General features: G+C 38.0%; 1 protein-coding gene across 1 annotated transcript in view; it reads right to left on the bottom strand.

The window, feature by feature from the left end:
- Positions 1-10,406: 10,406 nt before the first annotated feature.
- The window catches only part of LOC127657806 (complement C4-like), a 34,983-nt gene continuing 20,593 nt past the window's right edge, over positions 10,407-24,796 (bottom strand). Inside the window, exons 30-41 of the mRNA XM_052146721.1 lie at positions 22,700-22,858; positions 21,966-22,025; positions 21,647-21,737; positions 20,426-20,594; positions 20,227-20,317; positions 19,583-19,657; positions 19,386-19,488; positions 17,212-17,301; positions 16,988-17,080; positions 16,757-16,840; positions 12,685-12,817; positions 10,407-11,932 (exon numbers count right to left, since the gene is read on the bottom strand). Coding sequence (XP_052002681.1) covers positions 11,791-11,932; positions 12,685-12,817; positions 16,757-16,840; positions 16,988-17,080; positions 17,212-17,301; positions 19,386-19,488; positions 19,583-19,657; positions 20,227-20,317; positions 20,426-20,594; positions 21,647-21,737; positions 21,966-22,025; positions 22,700-22,858 — 1,290 coding nt within the window. The 3' untranslated portion in view covers positions 10,407-11,790. The remainder of the gene's footprint in view (positions 11,933-12,684; positions 12,818-16,756; positions 16,841-16,987; positions 17,081-17,211; positions 17,302-19,385; positions 19,489-19,582; positions 19,658-20,226; positions 20,318-20,425; positions 20,595-21,646; positions 21,738-21,965; positions 22,026-22,699; positions 22,859-24,796) is intronic.

The following is a 24,796-nucleotide window of genomic DNA, read 5'->3' as shown; positions in this document are numbered from 1 at the left end:
ATTTGGCAGATGATTTTATACAAAGCAACTTACAAAATAGGAAAACATAAATAAATATACATGCAAGAAATACAGAAAAGGTTTGTATTTACCAAGCAGAAATACTACAATGTGGGAGGTGAATCTATGGAACTTTTGGCATATAAATTATGAAAACAACAAGCAGATAATTCTATTTAGAACAAAATAGTACAAAAATAATAAAAAATGGCTCAGATGAAATCATTAAAATATATATTTATATATTCCAGTGGCGGCTGCTGGTCTTTCAAAGAGGGGAAGCTCATTTTCGGCCTACATTATAAACTTATTTACCCTATTTTTTGCACTAAATCAATCTTAGGTGTTGATCTGCCCTGCTGATTAATTCTAATTATTTCCTCGTAAGGAAGACTTTCAAATGGCTTCACCAAAATCAGGTCGACAATATTAGCACCGTCTGCCATCGTGTGCAGTTTCACCCGTACGACGCTAGCCTAGCCTACTGTATAAATGAATGAATGAACGAACGAACGAACGCTCTAAAACAAAATATATTAAACTTGGTAAAACTGAAACAAGGAATGTGGTGTATAATTGTGTGAAATGTATTATGCAAATTGACTAGCAATTTCGCCAAACAAATATAAAGAAATAGGTTGCAGCAGTTTGTCTTTCGACTGCACTTGAGAAATCCGCGATGGGACTGAGCTGAAATAGCTTCAGTGACTTCTTATAGTACAGATTCGCTGTCAATCAAAAGGAGATGCAGTCTTTCGACAGATCCTCCAATCATCACGCTGAAGCCCGGAGTCCGGGCCAGCCCACTCCTCATTCACCCCCAGAGACGCTGAGCGTCCGTGGGCGGGACATAATCACAGCATTTATCCAATGACCGTCTATTTTCGAGCACTGAAAAAACTGTTCAGAGCAGCCCCATTGAAGTCAATGGACGCTCGGCTTCAACAGGGAAATGCACTGACGCTACGGGAATGTATGAGAAGTAAATCGAGTCAGCCGACCTGCTGTATGTAATGTAGCTGATTCTGAACCAACTCGTCTTCGAGATCAACGTGTTCTAACGCATTTTTAGTCAATAAATTGTTTACACAATAGTACATATTTGACCATTATTTTTTTGACATTATAGGGGAAGCTGAGCTTCCCTTGCAGTCTTAAAGAAATCCCCACTGATATATTCTACAAGAAATTGTACTCTTAGCAACAAGATAATGTGGATTCTCAGGGAATGTAAATTCTTAATTCTCTGAATTTAACAACAGTTACTGCGAAACATAATGAGAAACTAATATCTGAAATAACTATTAAGGAATTGAACACCACCATTACAAGGCTGAAGGCAAATAAGTCCCTAGACACTGATGGTTTATCTCCAAATGTTACAAAACCCTTTAAGAACTATTGACCCCTATGTTACTTGCCACCGTCAATTGGGCATTAAAAGGTAGGGAGGTTCCTCCCTCATGGACGGAAGCAATTATTTTGGTTAAACAAAAGGAAGGTAGAGATAAAACTGAGTGTGGAATTTTAGACCTATCAGCATCTTAAATATAGTCTATAAATTATTTACATCCATTCTGGCCATAATGTTAGACACAGTTATGCCAGAGCTCATTCTTTTAGATCAGACTGGATTTGTTAGGCAAAAGCAAACTCAAGATAATGTTAGTCATGGATTACATATTATGAGCCATATTGCTAAGCATAAGGTTGAAGCTATACTGTTAAGTTTGGATGCTGAAAAGGCATTTAATTTGGTTAAGTGGAAGTACTTTTATATGATTATGAATAAATTTGGCCCTCCTTTGTATGAAAGATTATTAAAATGCAGCCCAGATAAAAAATCTGGTGTGCTGATGTAATCTGGAATACAGATCCAGATGGAAAGAAATAGAAAGTGCCATATCTCAGGAGGCCTGAGTTCAGTATTATAACAGTAAGTATTAGATGTAGTTAATCCAATCTTTAAAAATTTGAGAGGAAAGAAAATATATAATTTAAAAGGATTGTGGCGGTGGTGTGCCTATTACTTTTTTCCTAATAAAACAGATAACAGATTTAAGAGATCTGTTATCTGTTTTGTTGGAGAAAAAGTAAGTTGGACATTTCTGAACAAGGGGAAACTGCAAAGCTTCTAGAAATTCAAAGACTAGAAAACCTATACTTTTATCATTATCTCTAACTGGGCAACTATTTAGAGGATACTTCAGGAGATCTGTCAAGGATAGTAGAAGGCGTTGTATTAAATGTTTTTTTCTTAGCCTAATAATTCAGATGCCGGTAAAAAGATAATCTCAAAGTTGTATAAAGATGTTTTCAAAAAGACTCGCTATAAAAGCAAGATGGGAGTGGGAGGGCAACTTGACTCTATTGGTGGAAGAGTGGTAAAATGTATGCCAGTCACAGTGGAAGACATCAAATTCTCTGTTGTGGAGAGAGTTGGTGTGGAAGGGTGTTATTAGGTTTTTCTACAAAATCAGCTCAGATTAAGCAACAGACACAGGATCAGGGTGTGGGTGAAGGTGTGGAGATCCAGCAGTCAAATTTCCACATATTCTGGAAATGACCTTCTCCTAATTCATAGAAAATGGCTACAGTCAGCATTACCCACTCATTCACTTACAGCACCTGTACAGTCAGCACTTGTGCCCCCTGGGATGTGTGCTCTCCCCACTACTCTTCTCCCTCTACACCAATCACTGCACCACCAGGGACCCCTCTGTCAAGCTCCTGAAGTTTGCAGATAACACCATTGTCATCGGACTCATCCGAGATGACGATGAGTACGTATACAGAAAGGAGTTCGAACGGCTGGCTCACTGGTGCAATAATAACAACCTGGAGCTGATCACACTCAAAATGGTGGAGATGATTGTGGACTTTAGGAGGAAAATCCCAGCATTGACTCCCCTCACTCTTCTGAACAGCACTGTGGCAGCAGTGGAGTCATTCAGGTTCCTGGGCACTACCATCTCACAGGACCTGAAGTGGGAGACACACATTGACTCCATTGTGAAAAAGGCCCAGCAGAGGTTGTACTTCCTTCGCTAGCTGAGGAAGTTCTACCTGCCACAGGCGCTGTAGATACAGTTCTACTCAGCAGTCATTGAGTATGTCCTCTGCACTTCAATAACTGTCTGGTTTGGTGCAGCTACGAAATCAGACATCAGAAGACTGCAGAAGACAGTTCGGACTGCTGAGCGGATTATTGGTTGCCCCATCCCCCCACCTTCAAGAACTGTACACTTCCAGAGTTAGGAAAAAGGCTGTAAAAATCACTCTGGACCCCATTCACCCTGCACACTAGCTTTTTGAACTGTTGCCTTCTGACCGACGCTTCAGAGCTCTGAGCACCAGAACCATCAGGCACAGGAACAGTTTTCTCCTAAACAGTTAAAGCCAACCCATCGAACAATAATTATGTGCAATACACAGTTTAGTCTATTTATATTATCTAACATATCCTCTTCTGCCATTACAAAAACAAAAAAAAAATGTATGCACTGTACATAACATACTGTATTTTTGTACTTTATATAACTGATTTATTTTATATTTGCACTACATAGTGTGTGTATGTATGTATGAAGGTGTGTGTCTGTGTGTATGTACGTATGTATATATATAATACCGTTACACAATACCGTTGCTTTAAAATTAAGGTCTCATATATTTACATTACTATGGATGGTTTGGATTTAGTATGTGTTCTTTATATGACCAGATTGTGTTTATCTGAAAATAATAGAGACAGGCTATGAATGATTTTGGGCAGGCATCTCCTGGGGGTTGGATTGTTTTTTTATTTTGTTTTTATCAATGTACAGATTTTAGTAGGGAACGAATAGGATTTAAGGGTATAGACAATCATTTGATTTATTTTGTTAAATATATGTTGACTATTTTAGCATTACACATTACAGTTTTGTATTTTCCCATTTTCAGATAGATAAAAAAATAACTGAAAAAAAAAAATAAAAAAAAATAAACATTAATGTCATATTTCACTGGTCTGCAAAAGGGTAGTTGACATTAAATACTTTTAGTAAGTTGGCATGTCCTTCAGTGTGACATGCTATCCATCTAAAACTATTTGAAGGAACATTTAGCAAATTATTTTATAATTACTATGAATTGAGCTTTTATGTCCTCATATTAATTGAGAATACATATAAAAAAAACTTTTAAAAATGATTTTAAATGTCATTTAAAATAGTGAAGGCAAAAGATGAATTCTAATAAAATTTTGAATGTCACGTGACCTAAGATTTCCCCTTATACATTCATATAAATTTTAAACCTAAAATCTCGATGTTATTCAAAGAAATGACTAAGGAGACATTAGGCATCAGCTACATATTTAGTTATTTGACATGTTATCAAACAATCCAGGGGACTGTGAGTCTAAAGCCATTGAAAGTAAGTGACTTATTCACCAAACCTGCTAGCTTAAATAAAAACTCAAATAATGGTGGCAAATATAAAGAAATCGATAGTGTACTGAACATTACTGTCCTTTCAATGTGCTTCAATGCACTGCTGAATGTGTGCTCTACACAAATGAGAATACTGCATCTGTTTAGAGAGTCCCATTCTTTCTTTACAAAGGATTACATTGTTAGTGATGCTTACAAGGCCTCATTGTAAATGCAATTAATGTAATGTGTTGTAACCAAACTCTATAATCATAGTAATAAAAATGTTAACAACTTCCAATTTGAGTAGGCCTATTATACACCATAATGTAAATGTATTATATTAGATCTAAAGAGCCAATAGCAGGACTTTAAATGCAGAAGTACCACACAGTACATAATCTACACCTGCTAAAAACCTGAGAGTAAGTAGTAGCACTGTGGTTCTCTGTTGTCTTGCATAAACACACGGTTGCCAAGTGGGTTAAATCCCACTATGGGATAGTTTAGTCCCAAACTTTTAAAACAAGCAGGCATTTATTAAGGGCCTTCCTAGTGGTCCAGCATCCAAATGCCATGATGACTTTAAGGATCCAGCTGAGATGTCCTTTTGTAAACTCAGAGGATATAAGGGATCCCACAGAGGCAGATCTGCTCCTTAGGGACACTATTAAAGGGAGACAGCACTCCCTATTGTATTTAAGAAAATGCAAACAATGTCAGTAAACAGAAAAGGGGGAAAAGGCCAGGCAGCATGACATAATCACCACCCCGTCTTGTGATTGCCAATCAGAGAGAATTAGGATAGAGGTGGAGCAATCAGAAGGACTCAGGCAGTGAAGTGCTACAGGAAGTGTGGGGTAATGTCACCTGAGAATCTGGACAAACTGACAGCTAGAATGCCAAGGATCTGCAAAGCTGTCATTGCTGCACGTGGATGATTTATTTTATGAGAACATTTTGAAGTTCTGAATTTTTTTTCTTTTCAAGTTTAATAGTAATTTTTTCCACTGTCGGGCCTCATGTATTCAGATACAAGACAAAGGCAGGCCTAACACAGTCGTAAAGCCTGACTGTGGCCCACAAAAACAAAGTCATAAATCTTACTGGTAGAAACCGTGCCAAAATCAAACAAAGTGAGTACAAAACCAACTACAAATCCCAAGAAGCCTTGCTCACTTTACAGCTGTGTGAAATTCCAAAGGATCAACTCTCAACTCCTATTGGATGAGGCACTCAACAGAACGCACCTCAACTGTGATGTCATCAGGAGTAGAAATACCCCAGAAATTGTCTGTACCTTGCTTCCAGTGACTTTGTGTGCCGTATGTAGACGCAGTCATCGCTGCTCTCAGGTGTTGCCTCGTTGCACAAGGAACTAATGTGCAACTTGAAACTGCGGCCATACAATCTCCATCTTGCTGGATGAGTTGAGATTACATTGTGTTCCACCGAACACTTTAACGGATCTGAAGGAAACCGCCGAGCAATCCGCATCTTCATCCGTTTGCCTGCAAAAGTGAAGAAAGAAGAATTCCCTTCCCTCTTCAATCAAGTTGACGTCACTGATTTCTCTGCCAGCCCCTGAGAATTAGCAGCCGTACTGCCCGCTGACAGAGCGAGGAAACGGCCCTCCCGTCATCACCCGAGCCTCGAGGAACCGAGTCGGAGTCAAACGACGGATGAACACACATTCTAAGTAAGAGGTTACTTCTGGGCAGAGATAGGATATTTAGGTGTGTTATTCTTGTGGATCAAGTTTATTGTTTGTACAGTTTACAGACCGTGGAGTCCGCTCATTTGTTGTTATTAATACTCAAGGTATTAATGTAACACTGTTATCACAAATGAGAGTTTGCTGTGTTGTAATCCAACCATGTTGGACTGTTGTGTATTTACGCCATCGCGGATGAGACTGGCACACTGTGTTTATCCATAACAGTTGCCTTCTCTCCCACGATCGCTAAACCGGCTTCGGCACCACCACTTTCACTCTCTCTCTCTCTCTGTCGTACTAACCACACACACACACACACACACACACACACACACATACCGCCCTCTCATGTGTTCTAGGCTTATTTTGGTTACCATATCTAATCACGTCACTGTTTAATTTGTAGTTCAATGTCGGAAGTTTATTGACTGCATTGTATTGATTATTAATAGATATTATATTTTCAATAAACTTCGTTATAATTAAAAGAGAAGTGTTTTGGTTTGTTTTGCATACACATGTGTCAAAGGCTGGCAGGGGATGCCAGTGCTCGAATTCAACCCTTCGTTGTTCCCTCTTTAATCTTGATGATCTACGGACATCAATTTTCCTAAGAGAACATACTGTCTGGTTATTAGTCCCTGATTCCAGGGTCGTTCCCCGTCTACATTAATCCTAATTAATATTCTGTTGATTTTGATAATTGACAATTATCTTCAACAACTATGATTGTTGAATTTGAAGGATCAATAAGCTAGTGTTAAGTCTAATCAATGTTTAATTAATTTGAATAATTAATTATTATCTTTGATAATAATTAATATTCTATTAAATTTGATGATTGTTGATTTGAAGGATTAAAAAAAGCTAACATTGATTCTAATCAATGTTCTATTGATTTTAATAATGAATAATTATCTATGATAATTATTAATGATTGCTAATAACCAAACCCGCTCCTAAACTGTGAGCCCTACACCACATTATTAATGTCCTGACTATACATTGTGATCAGTTGAATACCACTTTGGTGAATAAAAGTACCAATTTCTTTCCATAAGAGCAAAATCTGTACATTATTCCAAACATTTGGCCGCAAGTGTAAATATATTACAACACAAAATAAGCTATTATCAAAATGTCAAAGCTGCTCCTTTTCACTACATACTTTATATGCAAATTTACATGGGGCACTAATGAGTTAAACTGAATATCTCAGGTAGCCCTGTGTTGATGCTAACCTGCTGTTTCGTATGGCTCTGTGAGGCACGGCGAGTGGAGCCATATGCTGCAGTCTCAACATCTTATTGATCTGTGCACAAAGATAAGGAAGTCTGTGTCTGTCACTGTCCTGAGGATAACGTACCTCCAGCACACCACACAGCTCTTCTTACACTTTATCCTGAACCTGCAGGGGCAGAGAAGGGATTATGACTTATTTGGACTGAACATGCTTGTAGAAAGAAGATATTAAGATGATGTGGTACCTCTGGCCTGTGTAAAAGGAAGGCCACAGCTTTAGCAAATCAGCTGTAGTTTCTGTTCTGTTCTGTTGATGGTGGTATTTCTGGCTCTCAAATTTGAGAGCCAGAAATACCACCATCAACTCGAGGCAGTTGATGTGTCAGTCGAACTGAGGACCCTCCCATTCCCCTTGAGCTGGATGACCACTTGAGACCGCTACCCAGCCCGTCAGGGAGGCGTCTGTCGTTAGCAACCTGCGACGGCAAGACGCACCTAGAGTGGGACCCAAAGTGAGGAACCGGGGTCTGAACCACATAGAAAGGGTACGTAGCACGCAACGCGTATCCCTTATCAGCCTAGGGTATTGGCCCTTGGTTGAAATCCCCTGGCTTTGAGCCACAACTGAAACGGTCTCATGTGCAAAAAGGCCAAAAGGGATCACCGAGGACGCAGTTGCCATGAGACCTAGTAGTCGTTGATACTGACAAACAGTGCAACCTTGGCCTAGCCTGACTTTGCTCAGGGTGTTCTGAATGGACCCGCATCATGATCGAATTCCATACAATGCCCAGATAGGTAATTTCCTGAGTGGGAGAGAGAATGCTCTTTTTGACATTGAGTCTCAGACCCAGAGAAACCAGATGAGCTAAGATGATATCCCTGTGCTGAACTGCCAGTTCTTGTGACTGTGCTAGTATCTGCCAGTCGCCCATGTAATTCAGAATGCGGATGCCCCGGAGTCACAAAGGAGCCAGTGCTGCATCCATGCATTTCGTGAATGTACGGGGTTGATAGGGCTAGGCCGAATGGAAGAACCCGATATTGGAAAGCTTCGCCCCCAAAAGCGAACCTCAGGAACTTCCTGTGTTGTGGCAGAATTTCTATATGAAAATATGCGTCTATGAGATGTTGGATTTGAGACACGACCCTCTTGACAGTTAGCATCTTGAACTTGAACGCCCTGATTGAGCGAATACAAACCTCGAAGGTCTAAAATCGGATGCAACCCCCCACCCTTATTGGGAACCAGGAAGCATCTGCTGTAGTAACCTGACTCTTTCTCTGGAAGGGGAACATTCAATGGCCCCTTTGACCAAGGGATTTTGCAGTTCTTTCCACAGTAGATATGCTTGTTCCGGTTTCACGGTAGTGGAGACCACAGCATTGAAACGTGGAGGATGGTGATCGAATTGAATTCTGTAGCCTTTTTCTACTGTTCTTAGAACCCACATAGAAACACCTGGCAGTAGCTCCCGCGCTGCCAGGTTCTCTGAGATGGGTATCAATTTTGACACTTCAAAATATGTGTTACCAGAGAAAACAGTGAGAAGCAAACTTTGACATCCTTTTTATGTTAATAATTTTTTTTTAATCTCCTTTGGGCTGAGCTGCTGTCTTGTAGCATTGAGAATAAGGGGTGCACTGACTGTAACTATTTACAGTATAAAAGTCCTTGTGCTAAGCTGTGCTGGCAAGGTCCTGCTGGATAGAGTCAATCATTCAAGATATGCATAACAAGTATGTCAAAGTGATGCTAAAAGATGCATGAGCATTTACAGGATTTTACCTTTTTTCCAAAAGAAACTATGTTTTTCATAGTCTGCATATTTGTGCAGCTTTTATTGATTAAAACGTAATGTGAAGTTTAATGATGACAGCACAAACAAAGCGGGCATTGATCTGAGCCTGATTGAAGTGATGGCTTCTATATTGCTTACATTGGACCAACTCTCAGAGATTAGAATAATATGAACGTATAAGTGCTGGGTCTGTTACTCTGCTCCTTGACTTTTAGCGCTCTCACCTCTTTATGTCCCCCACCTTCTAACAGATTCAAAGACTCAGTGAAGCTGTTTGTCATTATGAATTAGGGTTTAGACTGCTAAACACTTATTAACAGCATTTCAGTTTTACATGGTAAACAAAATTATTGTCAGGTAACTTAATATGTGCTTTGTGTGGTAACAGTTAAAATAACTGGTTTAATTAAATTAAATTAGGTTACACAAATGAAAGCCATTTTTATGGGTTATATCTTATAGAAATAGATCCTTGAGGTAACAATTTTTAAAAAAAATTTGCAACTTATGCATTGTTAAAATTTCCCCTTTGTGTTTTAATTGTTTTTTTTTTTGGTCTAACTGAGTCTAATCGGGAGGCTGCTGAGCATTTTTGGTTTGTGAACATATCACCAAGACCAGCTAGCTGAGGATCATAGGTTAGGCTTTGTGGTGGAGGGTCTGTTTGACACTTTGGGTTTGAAACATGGGGGGCCGCAGAATGACTTACTGTAAATTTATTTATAATAGGTTATATTATATTATAATATAAAATGAAAATCATAATTATTTTTGTAGTACAACATGTAAATTGATATCATATATCTTATTTTAACTCCCTTCAACACCTTTTGTTTTTATTGAAGAACACACAGTTCTTAAAACACAAATTCAATCGTAATTAATTATTTGAATCTATTGACCCTCCTAGTTTCTGTAATAAAAAGGTTTTGAAAACAAGCAGCTTTGTCATTAATACAGCAGAAGTACCAGAGGAAATATATTTGCCAATTTGTTGGCACTTTCAATTATATTGTCTTGGACAATGGGGGACATTGGAGTCATGAAGGTGAGAACCACTGTTGTACACTGCACTGAAATATTCTTTCAAAAGTCCACCTGCAGAGTCTCTGTTGGATTTTTGTTTAATTTAGTTAATTCTTGGTTTGTGTGTAGACCTCACACCCAATGTGCTCTGTAACAGACCAGTATATATATATATTTTTTTTTATTTCAATATGTAACTGGGTTTGGGAAAGGAGGCGGCGGGAACCGGATCAACATTCAACAAGACTTTAATTAGAACTTAATATCTAACTGAACTGGAACATAATAACAAACGTTGAAGACACACACACACAGCTCTGTGTGTGACTCTCTCTTCTCTGGCATCCCAGACTCCTCTTATCTCTCTCCCGCTGATTGAGCCACTCAGCACCAGGCGTGCACCCTCATGGCCCGGCCACGCCCTCCTCCTCGTCATACTATAATATTGTGATTTGGATGTTAATTTTGGTAATTTTGATGGCATAGAACTTCAATAGTTTACTGTTCATACATGGCATATTTGGACAGAATTTGTCAATGTCCTAGATTACAGTAATACATTCTTGGTTCCAGATTCTGGGGAATGCAGCAGCCCAGAGGATAATATTGTGGAGTTAGAGAATGCATTTGAATTTTGATCTGTCTACTTGATCATGTCATTTAGTACATTATTATTATTATTTTATTGTAATTTAAGGACTTGCATATTATCTTATCCTGTAAATGTGACAGGAGAACCCAAGTATTTGATTGTTGATACTAGATAACACCTCCTGAGAAAAGTATCTCTTTTCAAGCTGAAAGCGGTGAAATTAATGAAACTAGTTTCTCTGACTTAGGTACAGCTCTGTGTTTGGCCACTTCATATGGATTCTTTGACACACTACCCTTTCAGCCTCCCTTCATCAGTGTGTGTGCACTGTTGTACACTTACTCTCCCCTGCCCACCACACACCTGCAGATGTTTCCAAGTTTACCCTGAGCACAGAGGACCCTCTCACACTCTAAACTGTTAAGTGTGGGAGCGAGAAAGGGAGTCTTCCAAAATAATAAATACATGTATGCTAGGAAGCTGAATCAGCCCACTTAATCACCCCACTATAGCTAACCAACAGGCTCCAAAAGTTTTCGCAAACTTAAATCTATGTTTTGATTTATATATGTGTGGTCACTGATTGGTGATCTGCTGAACTGTCTCTTTAAACACATGGGATGTCATAAGACAGTACCAACACAAGATTTTGCTTTTGACTGATAATTTGTGATCTTAACAGTTATAAAAGTTTTGATTGATGTTTGTTTCTAAGGTATTGGCAAGGTGAACAACAAATTTTAAAATATACATTTATAAAGGATAAAGGACCATTCCTTCATAAAGCAAAGCACTACCATAATGAGACATTATAACATGAACATATCTATATTACATGGTTTTCAGTCATCATAATATGTAGCAACCAAGAAAAGCTATTTTAATTCAGGTAGTTAGGGAAAGAGATTTTAGTTTAATTAGGAATTGAGGTTAAGTGTAAAATCAAAGATTTTGTTCTGTAAGGAATAATTAAATGGCCCCAAATTGAGGTACAGATTACAGATTACATCCATCAGCTTGGTATTCTTTCACAAAATCTTTCAGTTCCTTGCAGTAGAACTTGTTGACAGATGCTCTGCATGTGTCAGGTGATTGCTTCTGCTCAACCCATGTGTTTGAATCCAACAGGAACTGCATGCTGAGAAAGAGACAGAGAGATAACATGTTTTTATTTATTTTTTTGCAGCTATTTCCTATGGATAAAAGCTGCGTAAAAGTACAGCTCCTATCTGCTTGAATGGGGAAAGACTGAAATCTCCAAAATGGTTGGTCAAGATTACGATCAAAGAACATATATTTTTCAAAGAACAAAAAAAAAACGTTTTTTCAAGCTGTTGCAGCTAATCTAAGTACACTTTTTCGAGTTGACTTACAGGCAATATCTGTATCTTAAAGTTAATTGTCTCTTTTACCTGTGAGGTGGGACCTTTTCTACACCCTCCATATTGGTCGGGTGTTCCAATTTCTTCCATACATTTTAATACCAGTGCTCCGTCTTGGCTAAATAGTCTTTGGCTCAACTGCAAGTGTTGCCACCTAATTATTAGTGGACCCACCAATGAAACCATTCCAGGCACATGCGCAGACTGTGCGTATGGAGAATGCGTGGTTCAAAAAATCGCCAACCATGTACAGTGCTCGAGCACTCTGCTGATGATAAAATTTACATCACCCACCCTTTATGCATACATGAGTGTGCGTGTAAAAACTGAGGTATACCTTGGGCAGTACTCATTACATCTTTTCTCATGAGCCATGTAACAATTTTGGAGACTACTTGTTTAAAATTGGTTCATATTTGTTATAAAGATGCAAAGTCATGGATTATAATGTGTTTCACTGCTAGACCGAAAATCAGTTTAGTCTTGTAAGATTTAGATCACTACTTACTTTCCATTAGAGTCTCTGGTGGGGCCATCATTGCCCATGATAAGATACATGTTCCCCTGTTTCAGCTCACCCTTGCAGTGCTTCCTCTTGGCAAACACCCGCACACTGTCTGGTCTGACAGTCATGTCTCCCACTGATGGTCAGAATAAATTTATCTGTGAAAATCTTGTAAAATAACAAGCTTAAAAACAGTCCTTACCTCAGGTTCTACCCACACTAAAACCTAACCTAAACCTAACAAAATTTTACATTTCAAAATAACTCAAATGAAACTCTTTCTGTTATATGCTAGCTAGTGACTGAAAATGTTAGCATGATAAATGTGGGAAACACTACTGAGTGCAACTTGGCCACAATGCTCCGGTTTGCACATGGTTTGCAATGCTGGTTGGGTGTTTTAGGTGCAAAACTTTAATGTAGAAAACTTATCCAAGATGTAATCAGTATTTGTCAGTCATTGGCTATTCGACAAGCAGGATCACAGAATGACAATGATGACAATTAACTCCTTTATTATTAAAGCTACACTATCTGACTATTTGCCCTCTAGTTGTTAAAAAATAAAACTGCTTGCGTCTTGCGGAAGGACATTGTTTTGGTTGTGCTTTGGCTCTGCTCCTCTGTGTGGATGACTATGGTTCGAGGCACAACTATACATAAACCATATTAATAAAATGTCTTACCTGTTGAGTAAGAAAAAAGCTATTTCTGGGTCGCTTCTAAATCCTTTCAGATCTCAGAGTTGTTGCCACCTCAGAAAAGCCAAGCCGATGTTGATTTGGGTTTTATTACGGACTCTCCCTTTTTGCTTGTAGACTGTGCTCTGTTCGGGGTTTCTTTGATTTTACAAAGTGATTCCTGAGGTTTGCCGTTTTGAATGAACCATGGTCAATTTTTTTCGACAAGCATTCATCTTCAGCTACTTCCACACACGCGCAATAGTAGCTGGATCTTATTTTCTCTGTGTATGGATTTGATGGCCGACGAATGTATGCAATTCCCCGTGAAATCCATCCTGACAGCTCTAAAATATTTATAATATTATAGCATTATTATAGGATTATCAAAGCGTATTTTGGTAAAGACATGGTTTGGAAGATGGATTTTTGTTGCACTCTCTCATTAATAACATTTTGTTATTTTTTAATAAAAGAAAAAAGACATAGTGTAGCTTTAAAGCTTAATTGAATAAAAGGTAATAGCATGAATACCTTGATTTCAACATGAACTCTCCCTGTCAAGTCCCATGTAAAGCATGCTGGGAACTAGAAATCCTCTGCCCAGTTTCAGTTAACCAAACAAAAATATTTGTATTGTCGCAACACAAATGGATTAAGTAAAGCTAAAAATACACTTGTTAGTTATATCAACACAGTTAAAAAAAAAATCTCTCATCATTTACTCACCCTCATGCCATCCCAGATGTGTATGACTTTCTTTCAACTGCTGAATGCAAATTAAGATTTTTAGAAGAATATGCCAGCTCTGTACTTTCATACAATGCAAGTGAATGGGTGTCAAAATGTTAAGCTCCAAAATTCACATATAATATACATATAATTACACACAACACAATTTACAAATAATAATATACAATGTACAGTATACAATAGACACAATACAGAATACACAGTATACAGTAAACATTTATATATAAAAAATATACAGTAGGATGTATTGTGCTGTTTTGACATTCAGGCTGTCAGTTGATAGTCAGTTGCCAGTGTGTTGTTAAGAGAGAATATAATTTATGACAGTCCAGTGTAAGATTAATAAAGTGCAGTGCTAATGTATTTTGATCATGAGATGTCAAGTGTTCAAAAGTCTGATTGCTTGGGTGAAGAAGCTGTCATGGAGTCAGCTGGTGCGGGTCCTGATGCTGCGATACCGCCTGCCTGATTGTAGCAGTGAGAGCATGCATGGGAGCATGAGAGCAGCATAAAAGTAATCCATAAGACTCCAGTGGTTAAATCTTTATCTTCTGAAGTGACACAAGTGTGGTTGAGAAACAGAACACTTTCACATTCTTCTTCTTGCATTTTTGGTGATTCATATTCTTAATGCATATCGCCCCCTTCTGGGCAGAGAGAACAACTTGAAGCAAAAAAGTACTTAAATATTTATCTTTGTCTCACCCACACCTATCATATCACCTCTGAAAATATGGATTAAAACACTGGAGTCATATGGGTTACTTTTATGATGCCTTTATGTGCTTTTTGAAGCACCAATTCACTTGCATTGTATGGACCAAAAGAGCTGAAATATTCTTCTAAAAATCTTAATTTGTGTTCTGCAGAAGAAAGAAATCATACACATCTGGGATGGCACGAGGGTGAGTAAATTATGAAATATTTATTTTTATTTTTGGGTGAACTACCCCTTTAAAAGGACACTACAGAAGATTGGTTAAAAAAATAACAAAATGCCATTATTGATTGAATTTAAAATACAAGGTCAAAACAACCTTTGCCCGATTCACAATGGTAAGCCAACAAAAATGGTTTGTATTATGAGCTGTCTGGTTGGATTTGGCACAAAATCAAAGGCTTATGTACTGTATGTTGTTCATCCTTACATCATGTTCTTAAACACAGAAAAGAAGTACCATCTGTCAAATGTTTCGGCTTCGGAAACTACACTGTTCAGTTCAGTCAGTCACTTTCACAAAGTTCAAGAGAGCATCGCTGCAGTCTGGAGGAATGTTTATCTATTATCTGTTTGGCAAAGTGCTTTATTGCTATAATGTTTGGATATGCTCGTATGAATCGAACAATACTTGTGTGTTAACCAATTGTGATGTATCTACATTGTCCGGTGAAGTTACCATAGCATATTTACTAATATTCATGACTTTTGAGTATTTTATAACATTGTTGTAGTTTACAGGTTCCCTGAGAATGTGTGCTGATGTTTTCTCATTTCTTTTGCCCCAGTCGCAGAAATGCACAGGCTATCGCTAATTGTCTTTTGGCATATAGTCTGTCTGTTTACAATGCATAATCATCTCAAGTTGATTAAAAAGTACTGATTTCATAGCACAGTAATATACATATTAATTTGTTTAGTGTGGAACCATCTATCTATTTGAACTTTACTGCTAAACAAATCATTATAAACATATTTTTACATATTATTTTCATGTTTAATAAAGTATATTTCATTGACATCAGTCTTGAATCTTCGTTTTATGTTTTTATTTTACAGTGTTGTGTGGAGTGCATAGATGTTCTTAATTCATTTATTCATTAAAAATATGTAAATAAGAGTGTTGTTTATCTTCATCAATATAAGTCATATTTCAGTTTTAAATGTTTTATAGAATAACATACTGTAATATCAACATTAAATAGAGCATTATGACTCCAGATCTGAATATCACCTAGTGATGATCACACACAGGTGAAGTCCAGGTAAGCTCAAATCATTAGATCCAGGGGCCTGGGAGCTCAGTGAGTATTGACGCTGACTATCACCCCTGGAGACACGAGTTCGAATCCAGGGCGTGCTGAGTGACTCCAGCCAGGTCTCCTTAGCAACCAAATTGGGCCGGTTACTAGGGAGGGTAGAGTCACTTGGGGTAACCTCCTCGCAGTCGCTATAATGTGTGGTTCTTGCTCTCGGTGGGGCGTGTTGTGCGTGGATGCCGTGGAGAATAGCATGAGCGCTAATATACGCAGTAACGTGCTCAACAAGCAACGTGATAAGATGTGAGGATTGATGGTCTCAGATGCGGAGGCAACTGAGATTCGTCGTCCACCGAGCCACTATGCCACCACAAGGACTTAGAGTACATTGGGAATTGGGCATTCCAAATTGGGGAGAAAAAAATTAATAAAAAAATCATGAGATCCATCCACGCAGATGACCAGTACCGGAACACAACTCAAGTAAAGTGTTCTTCCTCAAATTGCTAGCAATTTTAAGTTTCAAACACAGATGTCACTAGAGAGCACAACGTTCCTTAGAGCTGCTTTAATTTAAGTTCCCTTGGTTACATTAGTTTTTTGAGTAATATGAACATGGGAGAATTGAGTAAAACAATAGTGAAAGAACTCTTTTGATTACTTACAGGTTCGGAGGACCACTCTCACAGTTGTTGAGTATAGTACGAAGTTGCTCTCTTCGGCAAGTGAATCCACGATGACCTCAAGAGCTATCATAAAAAACAGTAAGAAATATTAAATGCCTGATCTCTAGAGTTTATTTATTTTTTTATTTTTCTGAGAAGAAAATTAGAATCTTCAGAAAATAATTTAGTTTCGATAATATTTTCTTGTAAATCTGTATATGGGTCACAAACCATAATCAATGCTAGACCGGTAACAAGCATAATCAAATCTGTCCTTCTTGGTGATGTTCATCTCCAGTGTTTTCCTTTCTGTGAAGCAACTTCCTGTGAACACATAGGTCATCAGATTTTATAACGACATAATCAGATCCTTCCGTATAAGATCTTCGGATCGGTGTAGATAATGCTAACTGTTTTATATGTTTGAATGGTAAAAAAAATGACTGAAAGCTTACTTTCTGCACATTGACACACATCAGTTGAGCACAGTAGGGAAACCATCCTGCTCCTCTTGGGGGCACTGTAGAGCACCGAGCACCTCCTGTCTGTGACAGCAATGCGGAATGTTTAGGTGGCATGTCACGCTGAAGAAAACAATCATATATCATAATACAGATTTACCTTTTAGAACCATTCGGTGAACAGAATTTAAAGTGATTTGGTATCATTAATATTTAAAGTCCTACAAACTATAAATAGCATGAGTATCAGTATCCAGTGGTGTCTCAGGGTTATAATTTTGTGTGGGGCACAAACAATCACTTTACAATCAATTATTTTTGGAGTGGTGGTGGTGTAGTGGTCTAAACCACATAACTGGTAAACTGTTAATAAGAAGGTCGTTGGTTTGATCCCCACAGCCACCACCATTGTGTCCTTGAGCAAGGCACTTAACTCCAGGTTGCTCCGGGGGGATTGTCCCTGTAATAAGGGCTCTGTAATTCGCTTTGGATAAAAGTGTCTGCCAAATGCATAAATGTAATGTAAATGTAATTATTTGACAGACCTTTGAAACATTAATGAATAATTCCAAATTCTGTCTTTCATATTGAGAGATAAAAAGAAACAATAAAAACATTTTAATCTAGTGCATCAGTTTTGACCCTCACATTCCCGCTGTGCATGTGCCCTGTTTATTCCCTAGTTTTAATATGCGTATTAAATGCGTATTAACTGGCACCATCATCATTTACACCCTGTAACATCTTTTGTGTTTAGATTCTGAGTAGAGGGTATCTGATTTCATGACTACATACATCAATCATTACTTCAGTGTGTTAATGCATAAAGCGCAACTACATAATAACAAAAAGAAAAAACACACAAACAATGCAATTAAGGCAATTATGCATGCATTTAATAAGCACAAACATCATGTTTAGAGCAGAATTGTCTGTTATTTTAGTGGAGTAACTGTGTTAACTGAGCTTCGCAGATGTGCTTCTCATGTTACAATTTATGTTCACACCAGGGACTATGAAGTTCTGTGAACTTGTGAATGTGTGTATGTGCTTTAACCAGCAAAGTTTAAAACCAACGGTTGATTGACAGGTAGATGTTTCACACTAGAACTCATTGGTTTCACTGGACTCAAACACGGGGAGTCAAAAATCTATCATAAAATCTACTGTCATGTATGTGCCATTATGATAGATGCTACGCCCCTCAATGCCCTAGTACTTATGAAATGTAAAATAGTATGACTGATAAAAATAGACAATGACAGAAATTTGTGATGAATAAATAATTTTTTTTGTGCAACCTTTCAACAGGATGCCACACAAACATCCCTAATAATTTAATCTCAGCACAAGGCACATCCACTTCAAAAAGCTCAAGTGGCCATGAAAGTAACCACAAATAAGCAAATTGTCAATGCGTGTGCATATTATTTCACTAATTCGAATGAACAGGATACAAAACTCGTCAAAACGACAACAGATTACCAATATTTAGCAGTCATTGATATCTAATACAAACCAATGCATCAACAACACAACACTTCAACACAATGCAATGAAATGATGAAAGGTGCTCAACCAATCCAAACAACACCACATTAGAAGAAAAAAAATTAGCTATTGAGGTTCACTACGCAGGTCTGTAGTCAAGATCGGTAACTTCTGGTGCTCATGTCAACAGCTGACATAAATATGATCGAAGCCGTTGGTTGGGTCAGGGGCAAAGTCAAACTAGCCCCTCAAGCCATCATTAAATGCTCCTGCACATGCGCATAACGTTCTCCAGATCTCCGTTGATTAACATTGAGGATGAAGGGCTAACCCCATGCATCGCAAATGAGAGTGATTAAAAGGCTTTTATGCAACATACCTTAATAATAATAGAATTTCTAAAAATATATATATACTTTTTTATTGGATAATGGACACAAAACAATTTATAGTTGTGGAAAATATGTTATTTCTTAAAATAAAGTTTTGATGATGCCATGAAAATTGCACTAAAGCGACTTGTTGGGCTTAGCCCTACTTGCCCCTAATGTAGAGACGTGGCTGTCAGTATCTCTGTAACAGTATCTCTATAAGGTCCTGGATCATTTACAATTCTGCCCTGCATCAATCCATTATCAAGGCTAATACACAGCAAATGAAATAGAAGAATTGCTTGCCTGGCTCGTAGTAATCGTAAAATGTAGCAGGAGCTGGTTGAACTAAACCAATGGGCATGCTTTGGACTGCTCCAAAAACTACACAGGTCTCTTTTTCCTCCATCTGAGGGGTTGGAGAAGTTGTAATGTTGGAGAATGTTGTAAAATAGGGAAATTGGTAGAATAATTTACATATTGACTGTTTTGGTGGACATCACCTCATTGAAGTACAACAGGACTCTTCCTTGTGTGATCTCATAGTGAGAAATGTATTTATCGACTAGGTCTTTCAGCTGTAGGAGAGAATGTCAAGAGTCCAAAATCAGAGAGAAACAGAAATTATGGAAGAAAGAGAATACTCATTAGTTTAAAAGACATTTTGGGCAATACATATAGTGCATAGCATATTAAATGCCTCATGCAATCACTTGATGAGTGCAGTTTTACTTTCCTGTGTTGACATATCTCCTATTGAAACAAGAAGTTTGAGTGAGACATATCAAGAGGTGTCTCTTTGATATGTCTTTATAAAAAAATAGCCAATAGATGTCACAGTCATAAACTATGATTGGCTACTTGCTAGTCAGGTCATAATAAGGGGTGGGACATTCTCATTCTAGAGAGCATTTGATTGTTTAGTGCAAGGGGTGCTATCCATACCTTTTGGTCCATTCTCCAAGAAAACAGAAAGAGACTATAGATTTGAATACTTCAAAAAAAGCCTAATTTTGTCAACTTTTAGAAGTACACTGATATGTGTTCAAAGCTAATAGACATGGACTAAAATCTCCTATTTTGATATCATGGAAATCAGTTTTGCTATATTGTTTAATGCTTAATATTTGATGTGACTATGGCTGACCTTGTCCAGATCTGTGTTGTCAGCATCAAAGCCACTAAGTAGAGTAATGTCAGCAATGGCCATTCCAGAGAGATTCCTCCCCTGAGCATGACTGTAAGAGAAGAGAGATGATGTTAATTACCCCCCAAAAAAATCGAGATTAATACAAGGAAAAGAATGAGAAAAGTATGACAGAGGTGCTGTGAATTTTTTTTCTCACCTGACACACACTTTGTACGTCACTTCATTTTGGGTGCTTTGTGAGGTGTCTCTTCTCTGTCTGCTTCGAGCATCAAACCACTCAATGCCAGAGCGAGGGATATCTTCTTCTTCCTTCCTCTCCTCCTCTTCATAGTCCTCATAGTAATTATAATTTTCTTGTACCTGAGCTGGAATGACAACTTTTATTATTATTTGTATTTATTACACAACACAATTTTTTTCCTGGGTAGTAATTGTTATTTCCTTATGCCTCAAAAATATAGAAAATGGATATTATTCCCCACAAACTTTGATTTTGTGATCAGGACAGTGATATTTTTAAATGTACCTATTTCCAATGAGTAAACAGGTGAATTTGTATCTTTTCGTTCACATAAAGTCAGAAAAAAACAACATATGAATCCAAATGAACATTTCTTAAATATTTATACTAAAGTAATACAAAAATGACTACAAATGATTTAGAAGTGAGTAGATTTACGATTATTCTGTAAATCACTTTCACGAATCAGCCCCCAAATGTAGTCTCCCATCATGTTCTCGTTATACTGTCCTTGGTAGCGGCGTTCAAAGTCCAGTATATCTTGGTGGAAGCGCTCGCCTTGCTCCTCTGAGTACGCTCTCATGTTCTCCTTGAATTTATCAAGATGAGCATCAAGGATATGAATGTCTGAGGGACATCCTACAGCCCATTGTGCCATAGTTCTTCACCAGAATCTCAACCAGCTCCACAAAGTTTTCGGCCTTGTAATTGCCCAGGAAGCCCCGAACCACTGCGACAAAGCTGTTCCAAGCTGCATTCTCCTTACTAGTGAGCTTCTTGGGGAATTCATTGCACTCCAGGATCATCTTTATCTGTGGTTCGACGAAGACTGCGGCTTTGACCTTTGCCTCAGACAGCTTAGGGAAGAAGTCTTGAAGGTATTGAAGGCTGCCAACTCCTTATCTAGAGCTCTAATAAATTGTTTGTTCCTCCCCTCAAAGAACTCGTCAGCAATTAGAAAATAACACGTACTACCCAGGAACAAAAAATAATATATATATACTGTATATATATATATATAGAATAAATAGAATTGTTACACGGTTATTTATTAATTTTTTATATTTTTGCAAGCCTTATGGAGCAGATGAACAATTATTACAGACATATAATTCCGCATAAATTAGGTAAGAATAAACACATAAATATAAGGTCTGAACTTTAATATGAACTTACCTGTGTATTCCACTTTCCCCTCTACAGTAACACTTATTGACACATCAGCACAGTTGGTGTCCTCCTTAAGAGCAAAATATGCCTTTGCCACCTACAGTATAACAACATTTAACAAAATAGGGACCATTTATGAAAGATGGTAAGACAACAAAAATTGGTTTAAGTAGATATAGGATGCATAAATACATACTGTAAATCAAGGAATGTATACATTGTATATTTCTTTATACCAATTTTCAGACAATTTACCTGCCATCTTTAAGACACCATAAATTGCCAGAATTAAACATACAATGCACCATATTTATGAGCTGCTTACTTTCATTTTGAATTTTCCTTCTCCTGAAATCTTTGCATCTATGCCGTTTCCCACAAGTCGCTGAAAGTTAAGCAAGACACAATTTTAGTGGGAGAAAATAATAGAAAACGAGACAGAATTAATTCACAATGATTACTGTTATAGATACGAACATGTGAGCTTACAGCAACACCTGGATGACAATAGGCCAAATGACATGGAAGCAGATTGGATTTTAAGGTGACTTTATATCCTCATCTAGAATTAAATGATCCTATCTAAATCTTGTTTATTGACAGTATGTAAACATCTTGTGCAATTATAGATTTTTGTATTGTTTTACAATTTTTTACTAATTCTTTATTTAATCAGAATCAATCTTTATTAATCAAGCATAACTGGTGTAAATGGACCAATAACTGGTTCAATACTTAGCTCAATGGACAGCATTTGTGACATAATGTTGATTTTCTCAAAAATACATTTCAACTTCTCCCTCCTTTTCTTTTAAATAAGCAAAAATCTGAGAAACTGTGAGGAATGTTTATATACTGTTTCAAAAGTATAAGATGTAAACAATATACAGTATGTGTGTTAAAATTATTTTAGTGTGCAGCTGGACTGAAGGCACTGGCAGAGGTGTGACTGGCAATAACGCCCAACCGGTTTTGGCAGTTACCTATGCACCTGATGAACAGCTGACCAGTGTATAATGTCAGTATCAACCTCTAGATGTGGCAGGTTCAGAGATTTACCTTTAATTCAGCTTCCACTTTCTTTTCATTGTTGTCCAAAAACAACTTCTCCATCTCAGACCTTCCTGGAATAGTGAAGTGGGCATTGATTGAAGTAATGGTAGGTTTTGGTATACTTAGTGCATACTCTGAGAGGGCTTCCAAGGCCATGATAGTGTCCTGTAAGTATAGATATTATGAATATGGTCATTTCTTATTTCCTTTTTCTATAAATGTATTTTATTGGGAAGAAACACCTAAAATACTTAGGCCAGGGCTCAACAATTATTATTATTAACAATTTTATTGATTCCAAAGATAAAACATACAAACACAGCTTAAAAAAAGGAATAAATTAAGCCCCCTGACTCATCATCATATGCTCTGTCATCAGAGACAGAGCATATGATGGAAAATAAATTTCCACCACGAAAGGGTAATTTATTGCCTAATGATTCCACTTATAATACACATGCCGACCATTTACCTCCCCCAAGTCCATCACTTACTGCTATGAACACTCCCGCTAGCCTGTCTTATTTACCACACCCGAGTCATTATCTAACCAGTCCGGCTTATCACTCTGGTGATACTGCCTCAAGAGACTTGGCAAAATATCTGGCAAGAAGCCAGTTGGTGTCATCAGGCCTTTACAGATTTGATGATAGACCAGAGAATTATCTAGCAAGGAAATCATCATTCCTTAGTGCTATTGATACTTTGGATCTTACAGCAGGAAAAGAGATGAATCTCCTAGTTAAATGGTGAGGTACAGAGTCCGCCGGGTTAGATCTTATATGACAAAGGCTAGAAGAGATGTACGGGTCACCAGAGGCAATAGAAAGTGCTCTGTTTAGTAAACTTGAAAAATGGAATTAAGTAATTTACTCTCTGAAGTCGAATATGCGAAGGAAGAAGGATACTTGCCAGGGTTGTCATACTTTGACACTGCCAGCGGCGTTAACCCCATAGTGGAGAAGCTTCCATATGTGCTCCAAGAGAAATGGATAATGGAAGGCTCTTATTAGAAACAGACATACATATTTTTATTTTCCCCCATTCTCTATCTTTTCTGCGCAGACAAGCTAAAGCTCGCAATAACCCTAGCTTCCATCTCACCTCATCCTCTACTTTCTCAAATAAATGAGATAGATTCGGTGAGAGTCATAGCAATGCCCATAAAATAGTCTCTGTGCAGAAAACAGACATCATTCCCTCTCCTAAGTCTACTCCCATTGCTGAGAGCCCAGACAAGCAATGTCCTATACATCACAAACCACACCCACTACAAAGGTGTAGAGGCTTTAGAGAAATGACAATGGATGAAAGTAAAAGGATACTGAGATAACACAACATCTGTTTTAAATGCTGCACATCAAACATGCACGTAGCATTGTGATTCAAATGTGCAATGCACTAAATGCAAAAGTGACAAGCAACCATCAGCCCTTCATCCAGGTCAAGCATCATGGCTGGCTTACTAAGCCCTCTCTCTCCCCTACACAGCATGGCGGGGAGTTAGAAGAAATGTCTGACGTTGCTGTTTCATCCACATTTACAGAGGTATGCGGCGGAGGTTTTAGGGGAAAGTCTTGCTCAAAGATATGCCTGGTTAATGTATACCCAGATGGTGATCGCAGCAAAGGCAAAAGGATGTACACCATGCTGGGTGAACAAAGTAATAGGTCACTCGCACGGTCAGAATTCTTTGACATGTTCAACAAAGGAGGCCCTACCGTCACGTTTATGTTAAAGACTGGTTCAGGCACAGCTTAAGCAGCTGGCCAACATGCTGCTGGCTACACAGTAGAGCCTGTTAACGGTACACAGAGTTTTCCACTACCCACACTTTTGGAGTGCAACATGATTCCTGATAGCAGGGATGAAATTCCTACTCTGGCAGTAGCCTTCAGCCATCATCATCTTAAAGCTCATAGTTCATGAAATACCACCTCTTGATGAAAAGCCTGAAATTCTGTTGCTAATAGGCAGAGACCTACTGAGAGTGCACAAGGTCTGCAGACAAATTGATGGGCAACATGATGCTGCATTTATGCAAAAGCTGGATTTGGGCTGGGTAATATTTGGTGACGTATGTCTAGGCAATCCACATCGGCC

This window comes from Xyrauchen texanus, chromosome 17 (genome assembly GCF_025860055.1).
Source record: "Xyrauchen texanus isolate HMW12.3.18 chromosome 17, RBS_HiC_50CHRs, whole genome shotgun sequence".
NCBI classification, from domain to species: domain Eukaryota; kingdom Metazoa; phylum Chordata; class Actinopteri; order Cypriniformes; family Catostomidae; genus Xyrauchen; species Xyrauchen texanus.
This window is presented reverse-complemented; position numbering and strand designations above follow the sequence as displayed.